Below are 21,655 nucleotides of genomic sequence, written 5' to 3'. Positions count from 1 at the left end.
CTTTCTGAGACAAAAAAGAAGAATACGAATAAATGAAAAGAAGAAAACGAAAAACGAAAGAAAGAAGGAAAAAAGGGGAGAAAATTGGCTTAAAATCCAATTTTTTATCAATATTATGTGTAAAGAATTATTTTTTCTTTAAATTAAAGAAAAATTGAATGGTTTAAGACAATTTTGTGTGGGGAAATAACTGTAAACAGAACATTTTTAAGGAATTTCGGAAATGATTATTGAAAATGAAAAATATCTGATTTTCCCAGTTTCCATCCAGATTTACAAGAATAATACCAAGGTTTTGTTTATCAATAGTCACAGATTCAATTTGAAAATATTTCCCACAAAATACATTTTCAACTAGAATTGTTAAGAAATATATTATTCAGCAGAGGGAATAGACTTTTGGGCCAACATTGTTTATTTAGACTTTTCTCAACGTGTTATAGAGGAGTTTAGATTTTCCTTTAATATATAATATAAAATATAGATTTTCTATACAAGGGTACACACAATACTACGGCAAAAATAAGATACAAACATGGGATAGAAGATATACAGAGTCTTTCAAAAAACTTTCAACGTTCTTAAAAAAGTCTATGACCGCTGTAACTTATAAGTTCCTTGTACAAATGAAATGTACAATTAAAAAATTTCAGCTTGCGCAGTGCATCAACATCAAATGCTATGTCGTCTTTTTATAACTCAAAAAATTTAAATCCTAGTTTAAAAAATCCCAAAAAAAATCTTGAAATGTGGACACCCGGCTCTGATACAGACGACAGACACAAATATATCTTTAGATTTATAGATATCTAAATATATAGATATATCGATATATATATATATATCGAATTTTCTACCCAAGAACCTCCTAAACATTCATCAAGTTGTTTCTTTCAATCTCTCTCTGTTAGGGTCTTTTATACACTATAGTTTCAGAGTAGAAGTAAATATTTCCATTTACTGATAGCGCCGATTACAGGATTCATATTTCTTATTGGATAATGAGTAGATAGAAAGATAGATGTTACCGCCATACTATTTCTATTGGTTCAGAATAGACAACAAACACATGACTGAACCATGATTGGATCAGGCACTTATGGACTCTGCATACAGGAGTGTGTGGATAAACTTAGAAACGAAAAAACCGATTTTAGCAACTCAAAAATAAATTCAAGGTTATAAACATCTACTGAAAAATGTCTATAGTTTATTAAAGAATTAATAGTCCTCTGAACTGTAAAATTTACACCTTTGTGTAAAAAAAAATGTTGGTTCAGCCTGGTTTCAAATCTGAAAATTGTGAGCTACGGAATTATACAGAAGTGACTTTAAAAGAAATTTTGAAGACAAAAAACGAAATTATCGTTCTCATGGTCACTCCGATAACAGGCTAAATTGTATTGTTTGTGAACCAGCCATCACCCTCTTTAAATTTCGTTTTAGTTCCTTAATATATAGAAAAGTTAACCTGTAATATAGTTGTTCAACTTGAAGATAGTCCCTTTATATATAGAAAAGTTAACCTGTAATATAGTTGTTCAACTTGAAGATAGTCCCTTTATATATAGAAAATACCTGTAATATAGTTGTTCAACTTGAAGATAGTCCCTTTATATATAGAAAATACCTGTAATATAGTTGTTCAACTTGAAGATAGTCCCTTTATATATAGAAAAGTTAACCTGTAATATAGTTGTTAAACTTGAAGATAGTCCCTTTATATATATAAAGAGTTAACCTGTAATATAGTTGTTCAACTTGAAGATAGTTCCTTTATATATAGAAGAGTTAACCTGTAATATAGTTGTTCAACTTGAAGTATAGTCCCTTTATATATAGAAAAGTTAACCTGTAATATAGTTGTTCAACTTACACAATAATTCAGTAATAAACGATCATATTCTTATCTCTGAATAATATGTTTATAGAATAAAGATGGTATTATCACTAAATATTTGTCTTTTTTATATAAAAGATAATGATAAAAAACCTAATAAATGAACATCTTATTATGCATAATCTAAAAGAATATATGAAAAAGGAGTATATGTGTAATATACATAAATATATAATTAATTGAATTATATTAAAGACGCATGATATTATTATTATGAGCAGATATATATAGACAACTCTAATAGTAAGTCATCAAATTTTTAGAGAGCCTCGATTTTAAATTGTCTCGCAATGACTTGGCCTTTGGTTTCAGCTCACCAACTCACAATTATGTTTTATTGTAGCCCTAAGCATTTAGAGATTAAAACTTTTTTGATTAAAATTCAACGCGCTTATTATTTCAAGCTAAAGTTTAAAAGGAGAAATTCGCAAAATACTACTTCATTTTTGCATGAGAGCTTGCACATCAAGCACCTCTGACCCTTCAGTAGAAGTAAATTTAACCTGAAGTCTGACCGCGTCAACCTTGTTGCACCAGCTATTCCTGTTGAGTGTCTGCTTTATTTACCTAATGTTCGGGCGATACAGTACAAACTGGGACCGGAAATGTTGACCCAGCTCGGAAATTCAAATGTGCTACGGCTGCCCGTGACATTTTGGTTTGCATATACGATCTATAAGAATGTCACGAACGGGTAAATTTTGTATCCAATATGCAAAGAATGCTCCACTAGACAGAAGAAGAAGCTCAAATATAAGGGATATTACTGGTGTGATTTTGTAATCTCGTTGCTTTTCTAGTTTTGATTTTACTCACAAATATGTGAAAAGCAAAGGAATTGAGTCTTTGCCACAAACTCTGATTTTCTAATCCTTTTATCTTTGCAACCTAGAGGTGTAATCCTATGATATTCCAAACTATGACTTCTGTTAAATTAAATAATCTAAGTTTGAAATATCAAAGCTTTATACCATCAGGTTGCTCAGTTATAAGTATAAGAAAATCAGGGGTTGTGCCAAAAACTCAATTCCTTTAATTGTTTATTTACATTTTATGATTGAAAACATGTTAGATTTCGATACAACGTGAAATTATTTTAATTTGAAGAAGGGGAAATGTACAGGGCAAAAACAATGGAAAATTTAAAATATTTAAAAACAAATTTTTTCTTTAAAACACCCTGTTCTTTCGTTAAAAATGTTATTGGAATAATATTTTTCTAATCTTTGATTGAAAAGCAAATGTTGGTTTTATAACATTGTAATACACTTTATCATCAATATACAATTCAAACTTTTTGCTTTTTACTTCCTAAAACTTCTGCTCAACTAAATTTGTTTTTAAGATTTTCTTTTTCTGAAATATGAGAAGAGGATCCAGATTGATTTTGCTGAGTGAGTGATTATATATTTTATATATTTTATACAAGATTTTAGAATAGTTCTCACGGGGTTCCATTAGAACATATCCCCTTCCCTCCCTTACAAATTATTTTCTTCTCCCCATTCACACAGACAGACTTATAGCATATTTTTTGTTTGTGCTTTTTCAGAGGAAGAAATATGGAAAACTATTTATTGCAAAAACGAAACAAAATGCTTGTGTTTGTGAACATCATGTTTGAAAACATCTTGTTTGTAGACATCATGTTTGTAGACATCATGTTTGTTAACATCATGTTTGTAAACATCATGTTTGTAAACATCATGTTTGTAAACATCATGTTTGGAAACATCATGTTTGGAAACATCATGTTTGTAAACATTATGTTTGTAAACAAATTGTTGGTAAACATCTTGTAACCTAATATTCGAAAATTTAACAAGATCGAATTTTTCATAATTTTACGAACATCTTGTTTGTAAACATCTGGTAAACAAATAGTTACAACAAACGTTATGTTTGTGAATTTTTTTTAAAATTTAATCTATTCAAATTATCGAATATTCTGTTATAAGTAGCAGTGCAGGGGGTAATTTCTAATTACTGAATTTTCAAAAAATTAAGTTTCTGAGGATGTTGGATATTTTGAGCACTCTTAACCCGGGGCTTATCCCATTCAAGGGCTAATAACTTAATTTATGATGAATGGATGCCACAGGTGGTTGGAAGGGGGGGGATAAAGAAAAGAATTTGACAGGGCAGAGGGGAGGGATTTGGTCAATCCTGCGGATAATTTCTCCGATTCCTCAAACCTTTTCCCTCTTCACATTCTTCTGATTGTTATATCGTTTTATCATTCTTCTTTTCATCTAAAACACTTGAAGGGACAGCAAAAGTTATTTCAAGCGACTAGCCATTTCTAAAGTGACATGGCCGACTCACATTGGTGCTTTTTTTAAACCAGAGTGCATGAGATATCCATAGATTTCTTCTTGAAAGTGGAGGTTTATCAATTGTTTTTGTTTCTCTATTATTTCTTTATTTTATTTAAAAACACTCAAAGTGTTATCATAAAGTTGTTTCCAGTTTTCAAAATTTTCATTCTGTCAATTCTGAAAAAAGAGTGCTTAAAATCATTTTGCAGATTTTAAATTTTACTTTTGCAGATCGGAAGATAACTCGAAGCACGCATATTCTATTTCATAATTCTTTCAAAGCTGAGTGTTTTTATCTCTTGCATTAGATGCTTTTACTTATTTAAACCATATTAAATCAAACACAAACTTGAACTCGAAACAAAACAAGTAAATCTTCATTACTTTACAAATTGATTTTAGCAAAAATACATTTCTCGAATTTTTAAAATTTAACCTTTATTTCATATATAGTTTGTGATATGAATTAATCTTATGTTTTTCTCATTGCTGTATATGATATATCTCATCTCGTGATACAGTGAAACCCTTAATAACGAATACATCGGAAGAATTTATCAAATGTCGTCTTGACAATTTTTCAATGAGTTTTATACTATATGACATTAATTTCAGTATTTGCGAAAATAAATAAATAGCCATGAATATGCAGGAACAGTTTTAAAGAGTTCCATTTAATCATTTAATTAAAAAACTAAATATCTGCAACATTCCATTATCAGAAAATGAAGAATACGACATTTGATGAATTCTTTCGATGTATTCGTTATTAAGGGTTTCACTGTATAATAGTCGTTCTTAGTTTGGAGTGACTTTATTTTCATTTTGTGTTATTACAGTTTCGTGTTTAGATTTATATGTCATAGTTAAAAAATGTCTCAATATGACATGATTTCCGTTCTTAGTTTATTGTGTCTCACTCAATAGGACATGATTTCCGTTCTTAGTTTAATGTGTCTCAATATGACATGATTTCCGTTCTTAGATTATTGTGTCTCATTATGACATGATTTCCGTTCTTAGTTTAATGTGTCTCACTCATTATGACATGATTTCCGTTCTTAGTTTATTGTGTCTCAATATGGCATGATTTCCGTTCTTAGTTTATTGTGTCTCATTATGACATGATTTCCGTTCTTAGTTTAATGTGTCTCACTCAATATGACATGATTTCCGTTCTTTGTTTATTGTGTCTCAATATGGCATGATTTCCGTTCTTAGTTTATTGTGTCTCAATATGACATGATTTCCGTTCTTAGTTTATTGTGTCTCAATATGACATGATTTCAGTTCTAAGTTTATTTGTCTCAATATGACATGATTTCAGTTCTAAGTTTATTTGTCTCAATATGACATGATTTCAGTTCTTAGTTTATTGTGTCTCAATATGACATAATTTGCGTTCTTAGTTTAGTATTTCTCAATATGACATGATTTCCGTGCTTAGTGTATTGTGTCTCAATATGACATGGTTTCAGTTCTTTTTTTGTGTCTAATGCTTAAATATCATTTCTATTCTAAGTCTCAATATGTTTAGGTTTTGTTCTTCTATAACAGAGGGCTCCCCCAAAACATTAAATAAACCTGAGGGTTTCAAAAGTGGAGAAACCAGTGATTAAATAAAAAAGATACAGAGGGTCCCCCAAAACATTAAATAAACCTGAGGGTTTAAAAAGTGGAGAAACCAGTGATTAAATAAAAAAGATACGGAGGGCTCCTCCAAAACATTGAATAAACCTGAGGGTTTTAAAAGTGGAGAAACCAGTGATTAAATAAAGCGTAAAGAGTTTTTGTCTTGCCAATTATAATGAAGGATAAAGAGTTAATATTCTCACCAGTTATTTCATAATTCAGATTTCATAAATAAAAGGACAAACAAAAATATTAATATATTTTTCAATGTATACGTATTATATATATTATACATATACAATATATGAGGACTGAAGAGGTAGAAAATCTTGTTCATTTTGCCTTCACCAATTTTTTTTGTGGGGAGGGGGAATTCTTTATTTTAGCGTTCATGGATACTGAATACATATTCATTTTATATTCTTTTTTAGGCGATATTGAGGTTCATAGTGCATAGTTTTGCTATGGGGGGGGGGGGACAAATCCAAATTTAAGATTTTTATTTTAAAATTCGTGGATTTTCAAAATTTTATGTAAATCAAATTTGGTTGGAGGAAATTTTTTTAAATTTTGATTATTCATAAACCTTCCCTGGGGTCGTGTGAAGTCTCGTGTACAAAATTTGGGCCCGATCGCTTCAGCCGTTTATTGGATACAAACAAACACCAAACAAGCAAAGTAAAATAACTATAGGCTACCTTCTATTTCATTTGTGAACATTTTCTCTTTGTATGCATTGTAAAACAAAAACAAACGAAAATTTCGCGGATTTTATTTCGTGGGGTCATGTGAGGTCCCACCAGTGGCGTAAATAAGGGGGGTTATTGGGGTTATTTACCCCCCCCTAGAATCCTGGGGGTAAATACCCCCCCCTAGAATCCTGGGGGTAAATACCCCCCCCTAGAATCCAGGGGTTAAATACCCCCCCCTAGAATTCTAGGGGTAATTACCCCTGAACANAAAGTAACATCTTTTTCCTCTTAGAGTAAAACTATCATTATTATTTTTGTTAAACTTAAATAAATTCAGTTTTTTTACAGATCTTTGTAGTTAATGTAAAATGAATGACTATAATGAAAGATATGAAACAAGGTCAAAGCTGAAAGGTATGTCATGAAGCCTTTATTAGATTGAGTTTGGAAATCCCAGAAATGAGTGGAAAATGCAAATCAACCCCAATTAAAACCAATAATTTGATATACATCATGATATTTTTCTAGGGGGGGGTAAAAAAAATTCTAGGGGGGGGAAAAAAAAATTCGGCGCGCTTCGCGCGCCAAATTAAAAATATTTACCCCCCCCTACAGAATCCTTATTTACGCCCCTGGGTCCCACGAAAAAATTGGGCCTGATCGGTTTTGTCGCTTTTACGATTATTGGATACATACAAGCAAAGTAATATATAGAATATAGATACTAGAAATTGGCAAGTCACTTTATGTGAAATTAAATCGCAAAGGATACACACAATCTCAATATTTGAAAGCATGCGTTATTTTTTGGGACAAACATGGTTATTTTTAAATTTTTTTATAAATTGAATAAACTGAATTTTTGCTAAATCTATAATCTTATTTACTTTATAGCCAGATTTACTTCAATATATTCGTTAAATTTAGAAATATTTGTGATTTTTTCTTGACAAACATTCATATTTAAATTATTTTAACTGAATTTAACTGTTGAGCTGGTCTATCTATCTATCTGTGGATTAAGTTTATAACTAATATAAACTTAATCTATCATCTCTACATCAAGACCTTTCCGTTCCAATAACCGTCTTCTCCGGGCCTATCCTGCATTCATTCATTCTTAGATTTAAACACATAAACTGAGCTAGGAACTTATAAATACGATAAAGTTAAGCTGTTTTCACTTTTATATCACTAGAAACTCAAGGCGCTTCGCGCCCTTCTTTCTAGCCTTAGAGGGCGCTTCGCGCTCATCTTCTAAATTAGTTGTGAACATGTTCTCTTTGTGTACATCGTAAAACAAACAAAAAATAATTCGCGGATTTTTACAAAAAATTTCGCGGATTTTCAAAATTTTTAAAAATTTAATGACGATCGAATTTTGATAGAGACAAATATTTGAAATTTTTATTTTTCATAAACCTTCCCTGGGGTCCCTAGATGTCCCACAAAAAATTTGGGCCCGATCGGTTCAGCCGTTTTGACGTTTATTGGATACAAACAAACAAACAAACAGACAAACAGACAAGCCAAATTTATATATAGATAAGCAAACTAAAAACTTTTAGTTTAAGAGTTACATTCGTTAGATTCGGCAATGTGCTCTGCCTATAATTCAAAAGGTTCCGTCTTTGGTATTATAATACAAAAAAATCAGGGATTGATAAAAATGATAAAAATGAGATGATATTTATTTAAAGCTACTAATTTGGTTTATAATCAGAATGTATGCATCAGTAAATTAATTAGTCAAGAACAAGCTTAAAAGATAAATATTAAATAACTATACACCAATCATAACCTATATAATCATATTAATGACATTTGATAAAATTTAGAGGGTTTATCTAAACCCAAATGTGACTGATTGATTAACTCGAATGTTAAGTTAAACGAAGAAACCTCTAGATAAGAGGCTTCCTGAGATGTTTCGGTTGGTTTTCCACTAATCTAATGTTTTGGCAGATTTTCCATCTCATTTGATTTCAAGGATTTTATTTAAATCCCGGATTTTCTTATCGTATCGCATTTCATGGATTTGCGGGTTTCATTCTCCGTCTGAGACTCTCAGCTCATTATCTATTCAAGACTGTTCTTTATCTCATTGGTAGGATTTAGAAAAGAAATTCTTTCCGTTTTAACAAATTTAATGTTTTTTTTCGCGCTTTTGACTAAGTAAACTGATATTCGGAATTCACATGATAATTTTTCCGTCGAACATTGTTTCCGGCAAGTTCATTTTCTCTGATGATATCCTCGATTTTCTTAATATTCGTCCTACTCAGGATATCACATCGTCCTTGCTTCCTCATGCTTCCATAGTTTGAAGTTTTAGGGAAGCAGAGGTCGTTATAACTGACCGGCGGGGTAGCTACTCGTCCCCTCATACACTCCTGCAATACAAATACAATTAAACGATTAAATTTAGGAATTCGGAGACTTATTAATCTGAAATAAGAGCTTTATGCCAGTTTTATATCCCAGGGTTTAAATATTTTCTTTTTATTGTGGCGGGGGTTAACTTTAACTCTCTCCCTTACCCCCCGAAGGAGATTGGGAGGAGGGGGGGGGGGGGTAATAGACCGATTTATCAGTTAATTGTTTTACGGGGTTTATTTGTCGGTGAGGAACATTAAAAATTATGATTTTCGGTGAAGTTTGTTCAATGTCTTAAATCTGAGATGGTGGAATGAATGATATTAATGATGCCTGAATGTATTCCCATGGTAGATTTTGAGGTTTATAAGATGGGTAAACATCGTAAACATCCGCTTAACTCATTTATTCAGGGGTAAATATATATATATAAATACTTATTAAAATTCAATTCATGATTAGACTTTTTTTTCATATTTTTATGATAATATTTGAAAAACATTTTTAGAATTGTCAAATATATCAAACCCTGTGCACCCCTTAATTTTGAGGAAGTGGAATGAGGTCGAAGGGGTCGGAAGGGTGGANGGGGCTGTGGTGTCACACAACGCAAATATATGTCAGGTTTAGGTTAAGAGAGATAGAAAGAGAGCAAAAAATACATAAACTGTAATGATAAAACAAATTGGAATTAAGTATTGCCCCTTATTAAAAGTATCTAATTGTAGAGTGACTGTGAACTAAATAGACAAAAGGAGAAAATCAAATTTAATTCCTGTAATTTTTATTTTACGCACAAATATTTGAAAAAACCAATTTAACCAGTTTTTCAAATTAGAAATTCAAAACATTTTTGTTCTTCTCAATATCTCTTTAATAAAAGGAGTTATATGACTCCAGAATTATTTAGATATTTTTAAAGAATTTGATTTGAGAAATTGAAAAGTAAGTAGGCAAAAGGAAGTAAGTCGGGTGGTCGACTGACGGGGGAAGGGGGGGGAGGAGGGGACTACTTGACATATTATAAATCATCTTCAACCTTAATTCTGACAGTTAGATTATAAAGTAGAGTTCATTAATAACAATAATATTAATTATTAACAAAAATAACAACACTTTTACAAAAACAACATTTTTTTTAATTTTGAAGAAAGGATAAATGTTTGTTCGCGGCCTGGTGTATATAGAAGAGATGGAACTAGAATTGTATCTCATTATGGAATATATTTACCAGAAACTGTTGATAGAAAACTTTCCGACAAAACTTTATATTGCAGAGGATAAATCAAAACATTGAGTCTTGTAATACCTTTACAAGTTACATTTACAAATAAAAGAAACAGAAAAAAAATAAACTTGAAGGAGTGAAAACAAAAGATTGAAGAAAGGAATTAAAATGTTTGACACAAGAAAAGACAATATTATTCGTGAAGAACTTTTTAAACCTGTTTTAGATAAAGATGAAAAAATATATATGTAAACCATGAAAAATTGTTGTAAATAAGATTTTTAAAAGATGAATATAGGTAAAAAAAAGACTTGTCAAGCTTCTAATAACTAATTGTCTAATAAGAATAAGATTATGTAAAATTTAAAGATAGCTTCAATTTTTTTGGACACCCTGTACTTAAGAGATCAGGCATAAGTGTTGGGAAGTACATAATGTGAACCCGAGAACGCGATTAATCGTAATCTCAAAATCTTTGTTTTTGCAAACATTGGTGAAAAAGCGTAATTATGGGAATCTTTAGCTTTGTTCCCAGCCCCCCCTTTGACCCCGAATTCCGAGTTGAGTCGGCGGAAACTCGTGATTTAAACTCCTAAAAAAATCTAGTTTTTCACAATTCAAAATCCGGCAAATGAGGTCGGAGGGAAATGTGAGAAGGAAAGGTGGCGAAAAAATTTTATTCGAGCGATGGGGGAACTGAAGGGGGGGCAAGGGAAAGGGGTAAAAAGGGGGGAACCCATTTACATTTTAAAAACTAGGTGTTTTCTCTCACGCTCCTGCTAACCAACATCCATCCATTAAACAAACAAACACTCACACACAACACATACATTACAATTATTAGGACTTAAAACAAACCCCAACCCTTCTCTCCTTCTCTCCACCCTGTGGCAATAGAAATTTCCGGATAGGGCGGAAAGGGTTCAACTAAATAGGGATTAAGGATTTCGCAGGAAGAAGGAGAGGGGAGAGAACCCGACCCCCCTCCCCTTTCCACCCTCATTGTCGTTTATATATATATGTGATATATATTCTTTCAGAGATATTTAGTTTATGATTTAAATGATAAATGTCGATCCAACGTTTTTTAATCATCAAACCGCAGACTATAAAATATTTATGAACCCAATCTGATTGATATATTGTCTGGAAATTAAATATTCGAGAAAAAATAAAAAAAATAATTAGAAAATAAAAATAAAACAATAAAAACTAAAATACCTGTGAAATCGATATATCCTCGGTAAACGAAACATTTTTCTTATCGCAGTGATTTTGAATAAGATCAGGAGTAAATCCCGGAGAAACAGCTCTGGACGCCGGGGAGCAGGGTCCGGGGGACGCAACACTTCGTCGGGGAGACGTAGAGCTGTGACGTGTGTTAAAACTAAGAATACTGTGCTGTGTACTAGCGCTAACAGCGCTGTGAGTGCTCAATCCGCTGTGCGATGTGTTATGACTGGACGTTGTTGCTGTACTCTGATGTGTAGCTGTACTTTGCTGTGTCTGTGCAGTAGATGTACTCATCTCGCTACGTTCAGTGTCACTATTAACACTACCGGTACTCCAAACCTCTACGGATCCACTAAAAAGAAACAAAAAAAAATAAATATAAATAAAAAAAAAATTAAGAAAAATAAATATGACAGAACTAACAAAGAAAGAAAAAAAGAAAAAAAGATAAATGAATAAGTATGAATGGGAGCCCATCAAGTTTTGACCACTACAATTAGTTCACTGAATACACATGAAAACTATTCCTAAATCCTCCAGCCAAAAATAGATTGCGAAGAGAAAATAAAAATGGCTGCAAAAGAAAACACGTTACAGTCTACAGACAGACGTCTATAGTAAATACTAGAGTAATATAGAAATAATAATAATTTAATATTGACGAAATATATCGGACTTATAAATTTATTTTGTTATAAAAATATAAAGCATGGGGGAGGGGAGTTGAAAATATATATTTTTTCTTTCTTTCTGCTATTCCCTCGGATAGAAATATATTTACTTCCCATGTCTACAGACGGATAATGAACACGAATAAAGAAAACCATTATTGAACTTATTATAGAAAAAACAGANACAACTAGACAATGACGGATCACTGCATTATATATTATTAACATGGTAAAACTTTTTAGACTTTTTAAAATTTCAAATAAAGTTTGTAATTTCACAGAAAGGAAAAGTTTTTGCAAAATATGATTTCAAAGGTTTCTAATATTTATGAAAGTATATATGTAAGTTTGAAGGAAAATTATATTTCTTAGATAATACTTTAAAAGTTAAAAATAGCTTATCGGAAATTACATTTCTTTTTCCATTAAAATAGTTTTATTCAAGTTATGGCTTGATATTAAAACAAATTAAAACTTTTTTGCAAATTTTTGCGTGCACCGAAGAAGCTTGCAAAATAATTGAAAAGTTTTTGAAAGGGGCGTGTATTGATTGACGGGGGGGGGAGTATATATTAAATAAATAGGAATCCTACTGTAAACATTTACATTCTCCTCTTCTTACACATTATACAAGAGAAAACATTAATATTTCCCATAGATTCCTCCAGATATAAACTACATATATTAGATATTAACCTAAACCTAGATTTGTAACCACAACCCCCTTTTCCTAGAAATCCGTCAAAAGTCTTGGAAATTCCCGCATTTTTAACAATTATATCTTGCTCCTGAAGCCCCGAAAATTACATAAATGTTGGTCTTGAACCCTTGGTTTACAGGTGCTATTGTGAAAAATATAATTGGTGGCAATCTACACACTAGTATACAGGCGTAGATTACTCAATACAAGGACAAAACAGAAAATAGAACCATTAAATTCCAGGATAATTCCAGGGGTTGGGGACTCTCAGGATGTCTAACCTTACTTACTCCTTGAACTTATGATAGTTCTTTGAAAACTGAGAAACCAAATCAAAAATGTGTTTTTATTTCTCAATAATCATGAAATGGAATGGAATGTCATGAAAAACAAATCCCAAAATTCCCACATAAAAAGGGGGAAGAGCTGACAAGGGACATTTTTTTAATGGATTTTAAAAAGTGAGAGTTTTGCTTCCAATCCCTGCTAATGGTATAGATAATTATATTATTGTATTCGTTCATGATTCTACACACACTGATAACGATCTTGATAATAATAGGACTTTTGTAAATCCAATAATCTACGATATAGCATGTTATTACAAGGTATTGGGAGAAGGATATGCAATCAACTTATTGTAGAAAGTGTAAAACAAAATTTAGTAAAAAAAGAACAGGGTTCAGATCAAGAAGAAAGGAAGTGAACGGGTTCAAATTATACAGCAAACTATACAGAGATTGATTCGATATATTCGGATTTGTAACTTGTAAAAAATACTTTAATTCTCACCTTTCTTGATCCCTCTTCTCAGCCTTGTTATTTCGGGAACACTTCGCACAACAGCAAATTAGGAAAAGTAGAACTATAAGTATAGTCAATCCTCCACCGATTACTCCACCAATCAATGTCTCTTTTCCCAGAAATGCACCAATTTTAACCCTAACCGTATGAATCTCTCGGCCATGTTCATTTTCAAAATGGACGACATACTCTGCTCGATCCTCATCCTTCACCTCTGCAATCTCAAGGGTGGAGAGGTAGCAATTAGATTTCGCAGATTTAGTTGCGTTTAGAACTTTGTATCCTTCATGAGAGGAGCCTTCGCTGATGAGGATTTTCTGTCCGGGGTTGCTGTCGATATGCCATGTCTGCTTGGGGAGGGGGTCGGAGCAAAACTCAACAGAGACCTGTCCTGTCAAACCTCGGGTAACATAGACTTCGGACACCTTTTCAGTCACTTTCGGAGACCCATACACGTCAACCTGAATTTAATTAACATTTTAAACTTGAAGCAAATTAAAAGTTTAAAGTTATGTAATTAATGCGTTCTACAAAAAATACCAACCAAGATTAGTGGAATTTTGATAAGTTTGTTTTATGTAAAAGGGGGCAATTTGGATAAAAAGGGTAATAAAGCAACCAATTAACAGCAGTATACCCCGATCCTCTCACCATTAAGATAACCATCAAATGTGTAGATTTTTCCAACTTTACGACCGTGTCAGAAGAGGTAGAAAACTAAATGGTCCGCTCATGTTCTCCAAGCATAATTCAGAAAATCAATGGTGGATATAAAATAGAAAATGGCGACTTTGAAATTCAAAATGGCGAAGGTTAAATACCTGAATGAGTTTACTCCTGGTTTCCTGCGCTTGACGCGAGATCTTATTAACAGCTCGACACTCGTAGCTTCCCTCGTCATCGTAGATCAAGCGATCGATTACTAGATCCCTCTCCTCTCCTCGAACCACCAAACCTGAAAATGAAAAACCTTATTTCCCCCTTTCCTGCCATTTTTTCCCCAAGAAAACATCCTTCTTTAAATAGAACTTGACCGAGTATATTAATAGGTTTCCGCCATGATCTAATTACTAGGGTTATTACTGGGGGCTTGAGGGAGGGGGGGTACCTGCTGATGTATACTGTATCCACTTGTATGTCGGAGCAGGATTTCCAGTAGCGGAGCAAGTTAGAACCATCTTGCTCCCGTACACACTCCGAACCTTGGAACTAGGACCAACCGAATCAATCACAGGAGCAACTAAAAACAAATGTTAGATACAAATCTAGAATAATACTTTTTTTGTGGTTTTTACTCTTCCAGAAAATACAAAGCTAACAATTTTACCACAATTTTTTAAACGGACTGTGTCATATATGTTTATTGTGGGTTCTGTCTGTATCTGTATATCCCAGAGATAAACCTGGGTCCTGTACGTAGCTAGGTACCCGGAGTTGATTAGTTCTTAACTACATGGGAGTAAAGAAACCGCGTGAAATAAACAGGTTCGGATCAAATTGCAAATCTTCTAGATGCCGACATTCTTTTATCTTCTAGACTATAAGAAGTATTTTAATTAATGATAAAAATACCACCCTACGCGCACTTTATCAGGTCTGTAACTAAGCTAAGTGGTCTGAACACACTTGACAATTAAAAAACCTCCCCCCCCCCCACTCCCCCTAAACTCAGACCCTGATACTATGGGTGGGTTTGGTTAGTTTAAAATGATGAGGGTTACCCAATCTATGTAAGTATTAGTTTCCTTTACAGGGTGACCCAAAAAAATTTATCAATTAGAATCCCCAAATGCATCCTATAATCATAATTCTATAATGTTTAGTAAATATTTTTTTGATAAATAAAAAGTACTAATTCTAACGCCTTCTTTATTTGTATTTAGGCCAAGGTGTTGGAATTACATTTCAAGGTATATTATATTCTTCAAGTCAGAATTCCTGTGGTAATATTAATACCAACGAATTTTACTAATATCTTTAGTACGTGCACTCAACATTTGGTCTCTGTCTGTCTGTCTGTTTGTCTGTCCTTCTGTCAATGGGTGTCTGTTAAACTCCGCGGTATATTGCTACTGTTACCAAAAGAATAAAATATTTCCATGTTCTGTAATTAAACGCATTGTGTGAAGTGTTGAAAACTTTTCAGCTTTTCAAGTGTCAGGAAACTTGGAAATNTACGCCCCCCCCCCTTCTCAACTGACAACGGTTCCTCCCCTTCCGCTCCCTACCTAACCCTATCATGGTTTAAAACCTAATATCATAAATGAGACTACTATTGAGTTTGGGAAATAAGAAATAATTATTTTTTTTTTTCATGACACTTTTCCATATAATATTTTAAATTCTAAGAATTTGTAGATATGAAAAAGTACTCCTTAAAAATTGTTAATTGGTTTAAAGATATTGATAATGTACTGTGTGAGTTCTCTTTTCGCGGATTCTGGGTTTTTAAGTTGCGCAAACATGTTTATTGAATGCCGAGCACTTTGTTTGTCGGCTACGAGCGTTAACAGAATTCTTTTCAGTTTATAATTGATGAAATTGTTATGCTTGGCTCTATTGTGTTGAAACCCGATAGTATCAATTATTTTGAATAGACAATTCTCCGTCAAAGTCTGTCTTGGAGGTAACTATCTAGCTCCGTCAGTTTTACTATTAAAGATAGATAGATAGAACTAGCTCCGTCAGTTTTAGTATTAAAGATAGATAGATAGAACTAACTCCGCAAGTTTTAGTATTGTAGATAGATAGATAGAACTAGCTCTGTCCTGTTTTAGTATTATAGAAAGATAGATATATAGAACTAGCTCCGTTCAGTTTTAGTATTATAGATAGATAGATAGATAGATAGATAGATAGATAGATAGAACTAACTCTGTCCAATTTTAGTATTATAGATAGATAGGTATATTTGAAACTTGCTCCCTCAGGTTTTAGTATTTTAAATAGATAGATAAATAGAACTAGCTCCGTCTAGTTTTGGTATTTCAGATAGATAGAACTATAGCTCCGTAAATTAAAATATTGAGTTTTAGGAAATAAATAGAGTATGAAGTAAAACAACGTATTTGAAAATAGATAAAATATAGGAATTAACTCCATAGGTCGGACAACAAGTGGGAGGCCGGGGGGGGGGGGGGTGGGTAAATGATCCTTATGATTTAATCTTGATGGTTTAAGGTTCAAACAATGGAGTTGTGAATGTAAAATCTACATACTAATCAGGGTTCACCTGTACCCACAATATTTACAGATAATACAGGGATATATACAACCTCCCTTTCCTTGATTAGTATAATGTATGAAAGCCTACTCTGCCCTGTCAAATATTTACAAATACTGTGGAGTAAAATTGGTCGCCATATTAATGTTTGTTTTTCTCTTCTTATATACCTAGGTTTCCCAGGATTTATATATTTGTTTGTTTGTCAGTATATTTGTCTGTCTGTTGGCTAATCTGTCTTATAATGTGTCTAGGAATGTATGATAAAGCTTAGTAGTAGTTTTTATAATCTACAGGTTGACCCATAAATCTGTGGAATAAGATGACGAGTTTTAGATTCAAGGTATGATTTGAAATAATCTAATGAACACATGAAACACAGCAATTGTGCAGTGTATATCGACCTATTTCGATAAATAAATTGAATTTTAAGCCACTAGTAAACCCATTTGCTTTAAAGCAACATAAAAACCCATATGATTGCTTAAATATCGTCTTCCTATTCCCCAGTTTTATAAATTACACTGTAACTGGAACTCGAAAAAGATATATAGTAAATGCTATTGTTAAAAATAATTTATAATACTTACATAAAACATCAATATCCACGAACTGCGGGTTGCTGGAGCCAAGGGTGTTGTTGGCCTGACAGAAGTACCTCCCCGCCTGCTCCCTCTCCACCCTGAGCAACTCGAAACCTGCCGTCCTGCTCACGATCTCTCCTGATCCGTCCCTGTACCAGATTATACTGGAGGACGGGTTACTATCCACAACACAGCTCAGGGTTACAGTGGAACCTTCCTCCAGGTTCCTCAGAGGGCTGGACTTTGTTATTTTTACCTCAGGAGCATCTAGACAGATACAGATACAGATACAGATACAGATACAGATACAGATACAAATACAGATACAGATACAGATACAGATACAAATGCGGCTACAAAGAAGATAGAGATAAATCAGTCTAAAATGAGAAATGATTGGGTTTTAAATTGACAGGTTATTAGATTTCTTTCCACGAATCTGAGGCAGGATAATTTCCTGTTTACATTTCCTGTCTCAGTGTATACTGGTATATCAAGATAGAGATGATAAAATATATGGAGCAATGATTGATTAAACGAATTTAAAATGAATATATTTGGGATAAATAAATTAGAATATTGTTGTGACTGTTTATTAAATGAATATAAATATAAGGATAGCGATGAATAGATGTATGAAGCAAGAAAGGGTGAATAGATGAGTGAATGAATGTCAGTTTTGACAAATAGACAATGACGGATCACTGCATTATATATTATTAACATGTACAAGAATGAGAGTGATAATAAATATATAAAAATATATATATATATAAAGTATAAATATGTAGAAAGGGAGACAGAGATTGTGGGATAGAAGAGAGAGCGAAGAACAAAATCTGATTTTCTAATATATTTGCAACTTGATTGTGAAAAACCTTAAAATTTAAAACTTGACTGTTTAATCTAACAAAATTCATTGTTTGAAATATCAAATGTCTATTCACAATCAGGTTAAAAAGATATAAAGATTATAAAATTAGAATTTGTGGGGAGCTTTTTGTTCATTTGATATAGAGAAAAAAATGACAAAAAAATATGTTCAGAAACACATTGTAGTAGTTGAAGAATCCAAATAAGATTTATAAAATTGATTAAAAGTAACAATCCCAGATTGGAAACTGTTATTCCGATCCTGGATCCTATAGTTTCCTATAGATTCCTATAAAATGAATATTTCCTGCTGTTTTCTTGGAACACGACGAGGCAGAATAAATAGCTTTAGAAATCCATACTTGTACTTTGCCATAGATAGATAGATAAAAAGACAGATAGGACAGATAAATTGATAGATTGGTAGATAGATAAGAAAGTAGTTAAATATGTTTTTTAAATGTCAAAAATAAAAAAGAAAGACAAAGAAGCTGATCTAATAATCCAATTAGGAAAGATGTCAATATTTCTAAGTTTTTATTTGAAAAAAAAATAAAAAGGTTTGTTAAGTAGAGAAAAACAATGATCAAGAAAAAAAAGATGGCTGATTTTTTGAAGAAAAAAAATTTAAATGTCAAAATAAAATGGCGATAAAGGTATAAGATGGAAGATCAGACCGAAGATGATAGAACGATAAATTGAGAATTTCAATCCTTTGACATTTTACCTAAGGGGGCCAAGCCCTCGTAAAAGAGAAATATGTGAAGAGAGTAAAACAGACGGATCAAAAGAAATATATAAATATGTAAACAAAGAATACATTCTTTAATATTTCCCCCTCCCACGTCTTCGATAGTTTTGCCTCCCAGCGATTGGTAACTTTTCCAGCAGCCCGTGTTCACCCACCCCTTCCCCTTCATGACAATAGTTTTCTTTGATGAATTTGAAATCAACTCTTTTAGATCCTTTGAATAATTTGAATCTAAATATATCAGTTGTTCCCTGTATAGCATTACGATACTTTAACTTGACATTACATTTATATAATATTGGATTTTCTAATTGATATCCCAACAAGTTAAATTATTACCCCTCCTGCTACACCCTGCTCTCACCCCCCCCCCCCCTCCGGAATAAACGAATATGATGATATCTATTCTTTACTCAATACAATATATTGATGATCCGCATTCATCATTTATTTATTTACTTTCATATTTGCGTTCCTTACATCAATAAACAGAGTATAAGTACTACACCTCACTAAACCTGGTATTTTTCAGGAAACAAAAGATGAAAACCTGTTGGTAAAATAAAAGAAAGGTATCATCCCAACTGATCTTGAGGAAATGGACCTAAAATTTTCCGACCTCATCCTACCTAAAGTTGATGAGAACTTTAAATGAGCTATGAAGAGAAAACACTGAAAGGCCTTTGAAGGTTTGATAAAGAGTAGAATGTTAAGATATATTCTCCAGGTCCTAATATCACTCTGCTCCAACCCTTCACTCCTTGTCACTGTGTCAAGCTTGCAGTTTCTATATTATATTAGAGAACCCTTTCCGTCAACATTCATTTTTACCCCCGACCACAAACTTTTATCATAAAAGAAGTGAAGTTGTGCCCATAAATAGGGGGAAATCTTGGATTACCAGGGGAATTCTTTCCCCCTTTCCCCCTACCTAGATATTTGTTACAGTGTTTAGTAACAGTGCTCAATTTAATGGAAAAACTCCGTGCTAGTTTGGTTGAGTAGGTTGGCGGGGTAGACAACTTGAAATTATTTTATTGCCAAAAAGGATATTCTGTAAATCTTTATAGTTCCCTCCCCTACCCACAAAACTATCAAAAATTGAATGATATTATATTTCTGCCTAAAATATTCAGGATCAAGTTGCAAATTCTTTAGTTCCCCTCTCATTCTCCCCTACTGTAGACCTACCCTTGATTAAACCTTCCCCTCTCATTCTTCCCTACTGTAGACCTACCCTTGATTAAACCTTCCCCTCTCATTCTTCCCTACTGTAGACCTACCCTTGATTAAACCTTCCCCTCTCATTATTCCCTACTGTAGACCTACCCTTGCTTAAACCTTCCCCTCTTATTATTCCCTACTGTAGACCTACCCTTGATTAAACCTTTCCCACTCATTCTTCCTTACTGTAGACCTACCCTTGATTAAACCTTCCCCTCTCATTCTTCCTTACTGTAGACCTACCCTTGATTAAACCTTCCCCTCTCATTCTTCCTTACTGTAGACCTACCCTTGATTAAACCTTCCCCTCTCATTCTTCCTTACTGTAGACCTACCTTTGATTAAACCTTCCCCTCTCATTCTTCTCTACTGTAGACCTACCATTGATTAAACCTTCCCCACTAATTATTCCATAATATAGCCCTTCTCTTGGTTAAACATTCCTCTTTTTCCATACTATAGCCCTACCTTTAATTGATTATTCCTTCTCTTCTCCTTCTTCCTTACTATAGACCTTCCTTCCTTAGTCCTTCCCTTTCTTATATTTCTTGTCCTTAAATTCATACATTTCTTCTATCTCTGTCACCTTGATTATCCACCGCCCCAATCTAATAGTAGTATTCTTTTTCCTTATTCCTTCCCCACCGCCCCCCTCCCCCTTCCTCCCCCTTCCGCTTCCTTCCTACTGTATTCAATACTAAGTATGCAAATCAAAGCGGAAATACTTGAAACAGAATAACAAGCAAAAACTAGTAAAGGTAGATAGAACCAAGCAGAGCGTACAAGGTATACAGATAAACTTTAGACAGCGCTTTTACAAAACAAATCAGAACTCAGAAAGGATCATCTAAAGTTTCTTGGAAATAAAAAATGTACTTACATTGAATGTCTAGGAAAGATTTAACATCCACCATCTTCGTGAGTGCGGGGTGCTTCGCTTCACATCGAACACTTTTCCCATGCTCGCCCCTCGTCATTGAAAGATGGATTGTTGAAACAAAATCGCCCGCGGCATTCTGACCCGACTGCGCTTCCGCCATTTCTCTTTCTCCCAGATACCATTTCAGCTTTGGGGGAGGATTACCGCCTTTTGCAACGCAATCTAAACTCTCCTCCGACCCCTCCGGCGCACTGATAGCTCCCAAAATTGGAGTTCCAGTTTTTGATACTCGTAGATGGACCGAGGTTGGGGGCTCTGAAAGAAAAATTTAATGAACAGTGTGTCGAAACGGGTCGTAAAACATTGAAATTTTCTCAAGATAAGATAAGAGAGTATTTAGTATAATTTGGATAGATAAGATATGAAGGGCTAAAACCTCAAATTAGGGAGTAGCTGTAGATATGAGCTTACTCTTGTTAGTCATTACTTGATGATGACTTTGGTCACGCATCCAAACAGTAACGGGGTAAAATCTTAAAGGGGATGGTGGAGTTGGCACATTTGAT

General features: G+C 33.2%; 1 protein-coding gene across 1 annotated transcript; it reads right to left on the bottom strand.

The window, feature by feature from the left end:
* Window positions 1-8,159: 8,159 nt before the first annotated feature.
* Window positions 8,160-21,404, bottom strand: LOC111714440 (hemicentin-2; the record flags this gene model as incomplete). Its single annotated transcript, XM_023489545.1, is given in 7 exon segments — window positions 8,160-8,935; window positions 11,368-11,731; window positions 13,543-14,015; window positions 14,376-14,509; window positions 14,663-14,794; window positions 17,368-17,628; window positions 21,090-21,404. Coding segments are annotated over 7 exon segments (1,901 nt in total), but the record flags the coding sequence as incomplete, so codon positions are not given.
* Between the last annotated feature and the right edge of the window lie 251 nt (window positions 21,405-21,655).

Source organism: Eurytemora carolleeae, unplaced genomic scaffold (genome assembly GCF_000591075.1).
Source record: "Eurytemora carolleeae unplaced genomic scaffold, Eaff_2.0 scaffold1551, whole genome shotgun sequence".
Lineage (NCBI taxonomy): Eukaryota > Metazoa > Arthropoda > Copepoda > Calanoida > Temoridae > Eurytemora > Eurytemora carolleeae.
The sequence above is the reverse complement of the archived record's forward strand: the minus strand, read 5'-3'. Positions and strand labels throughout refer to the sequence as shown.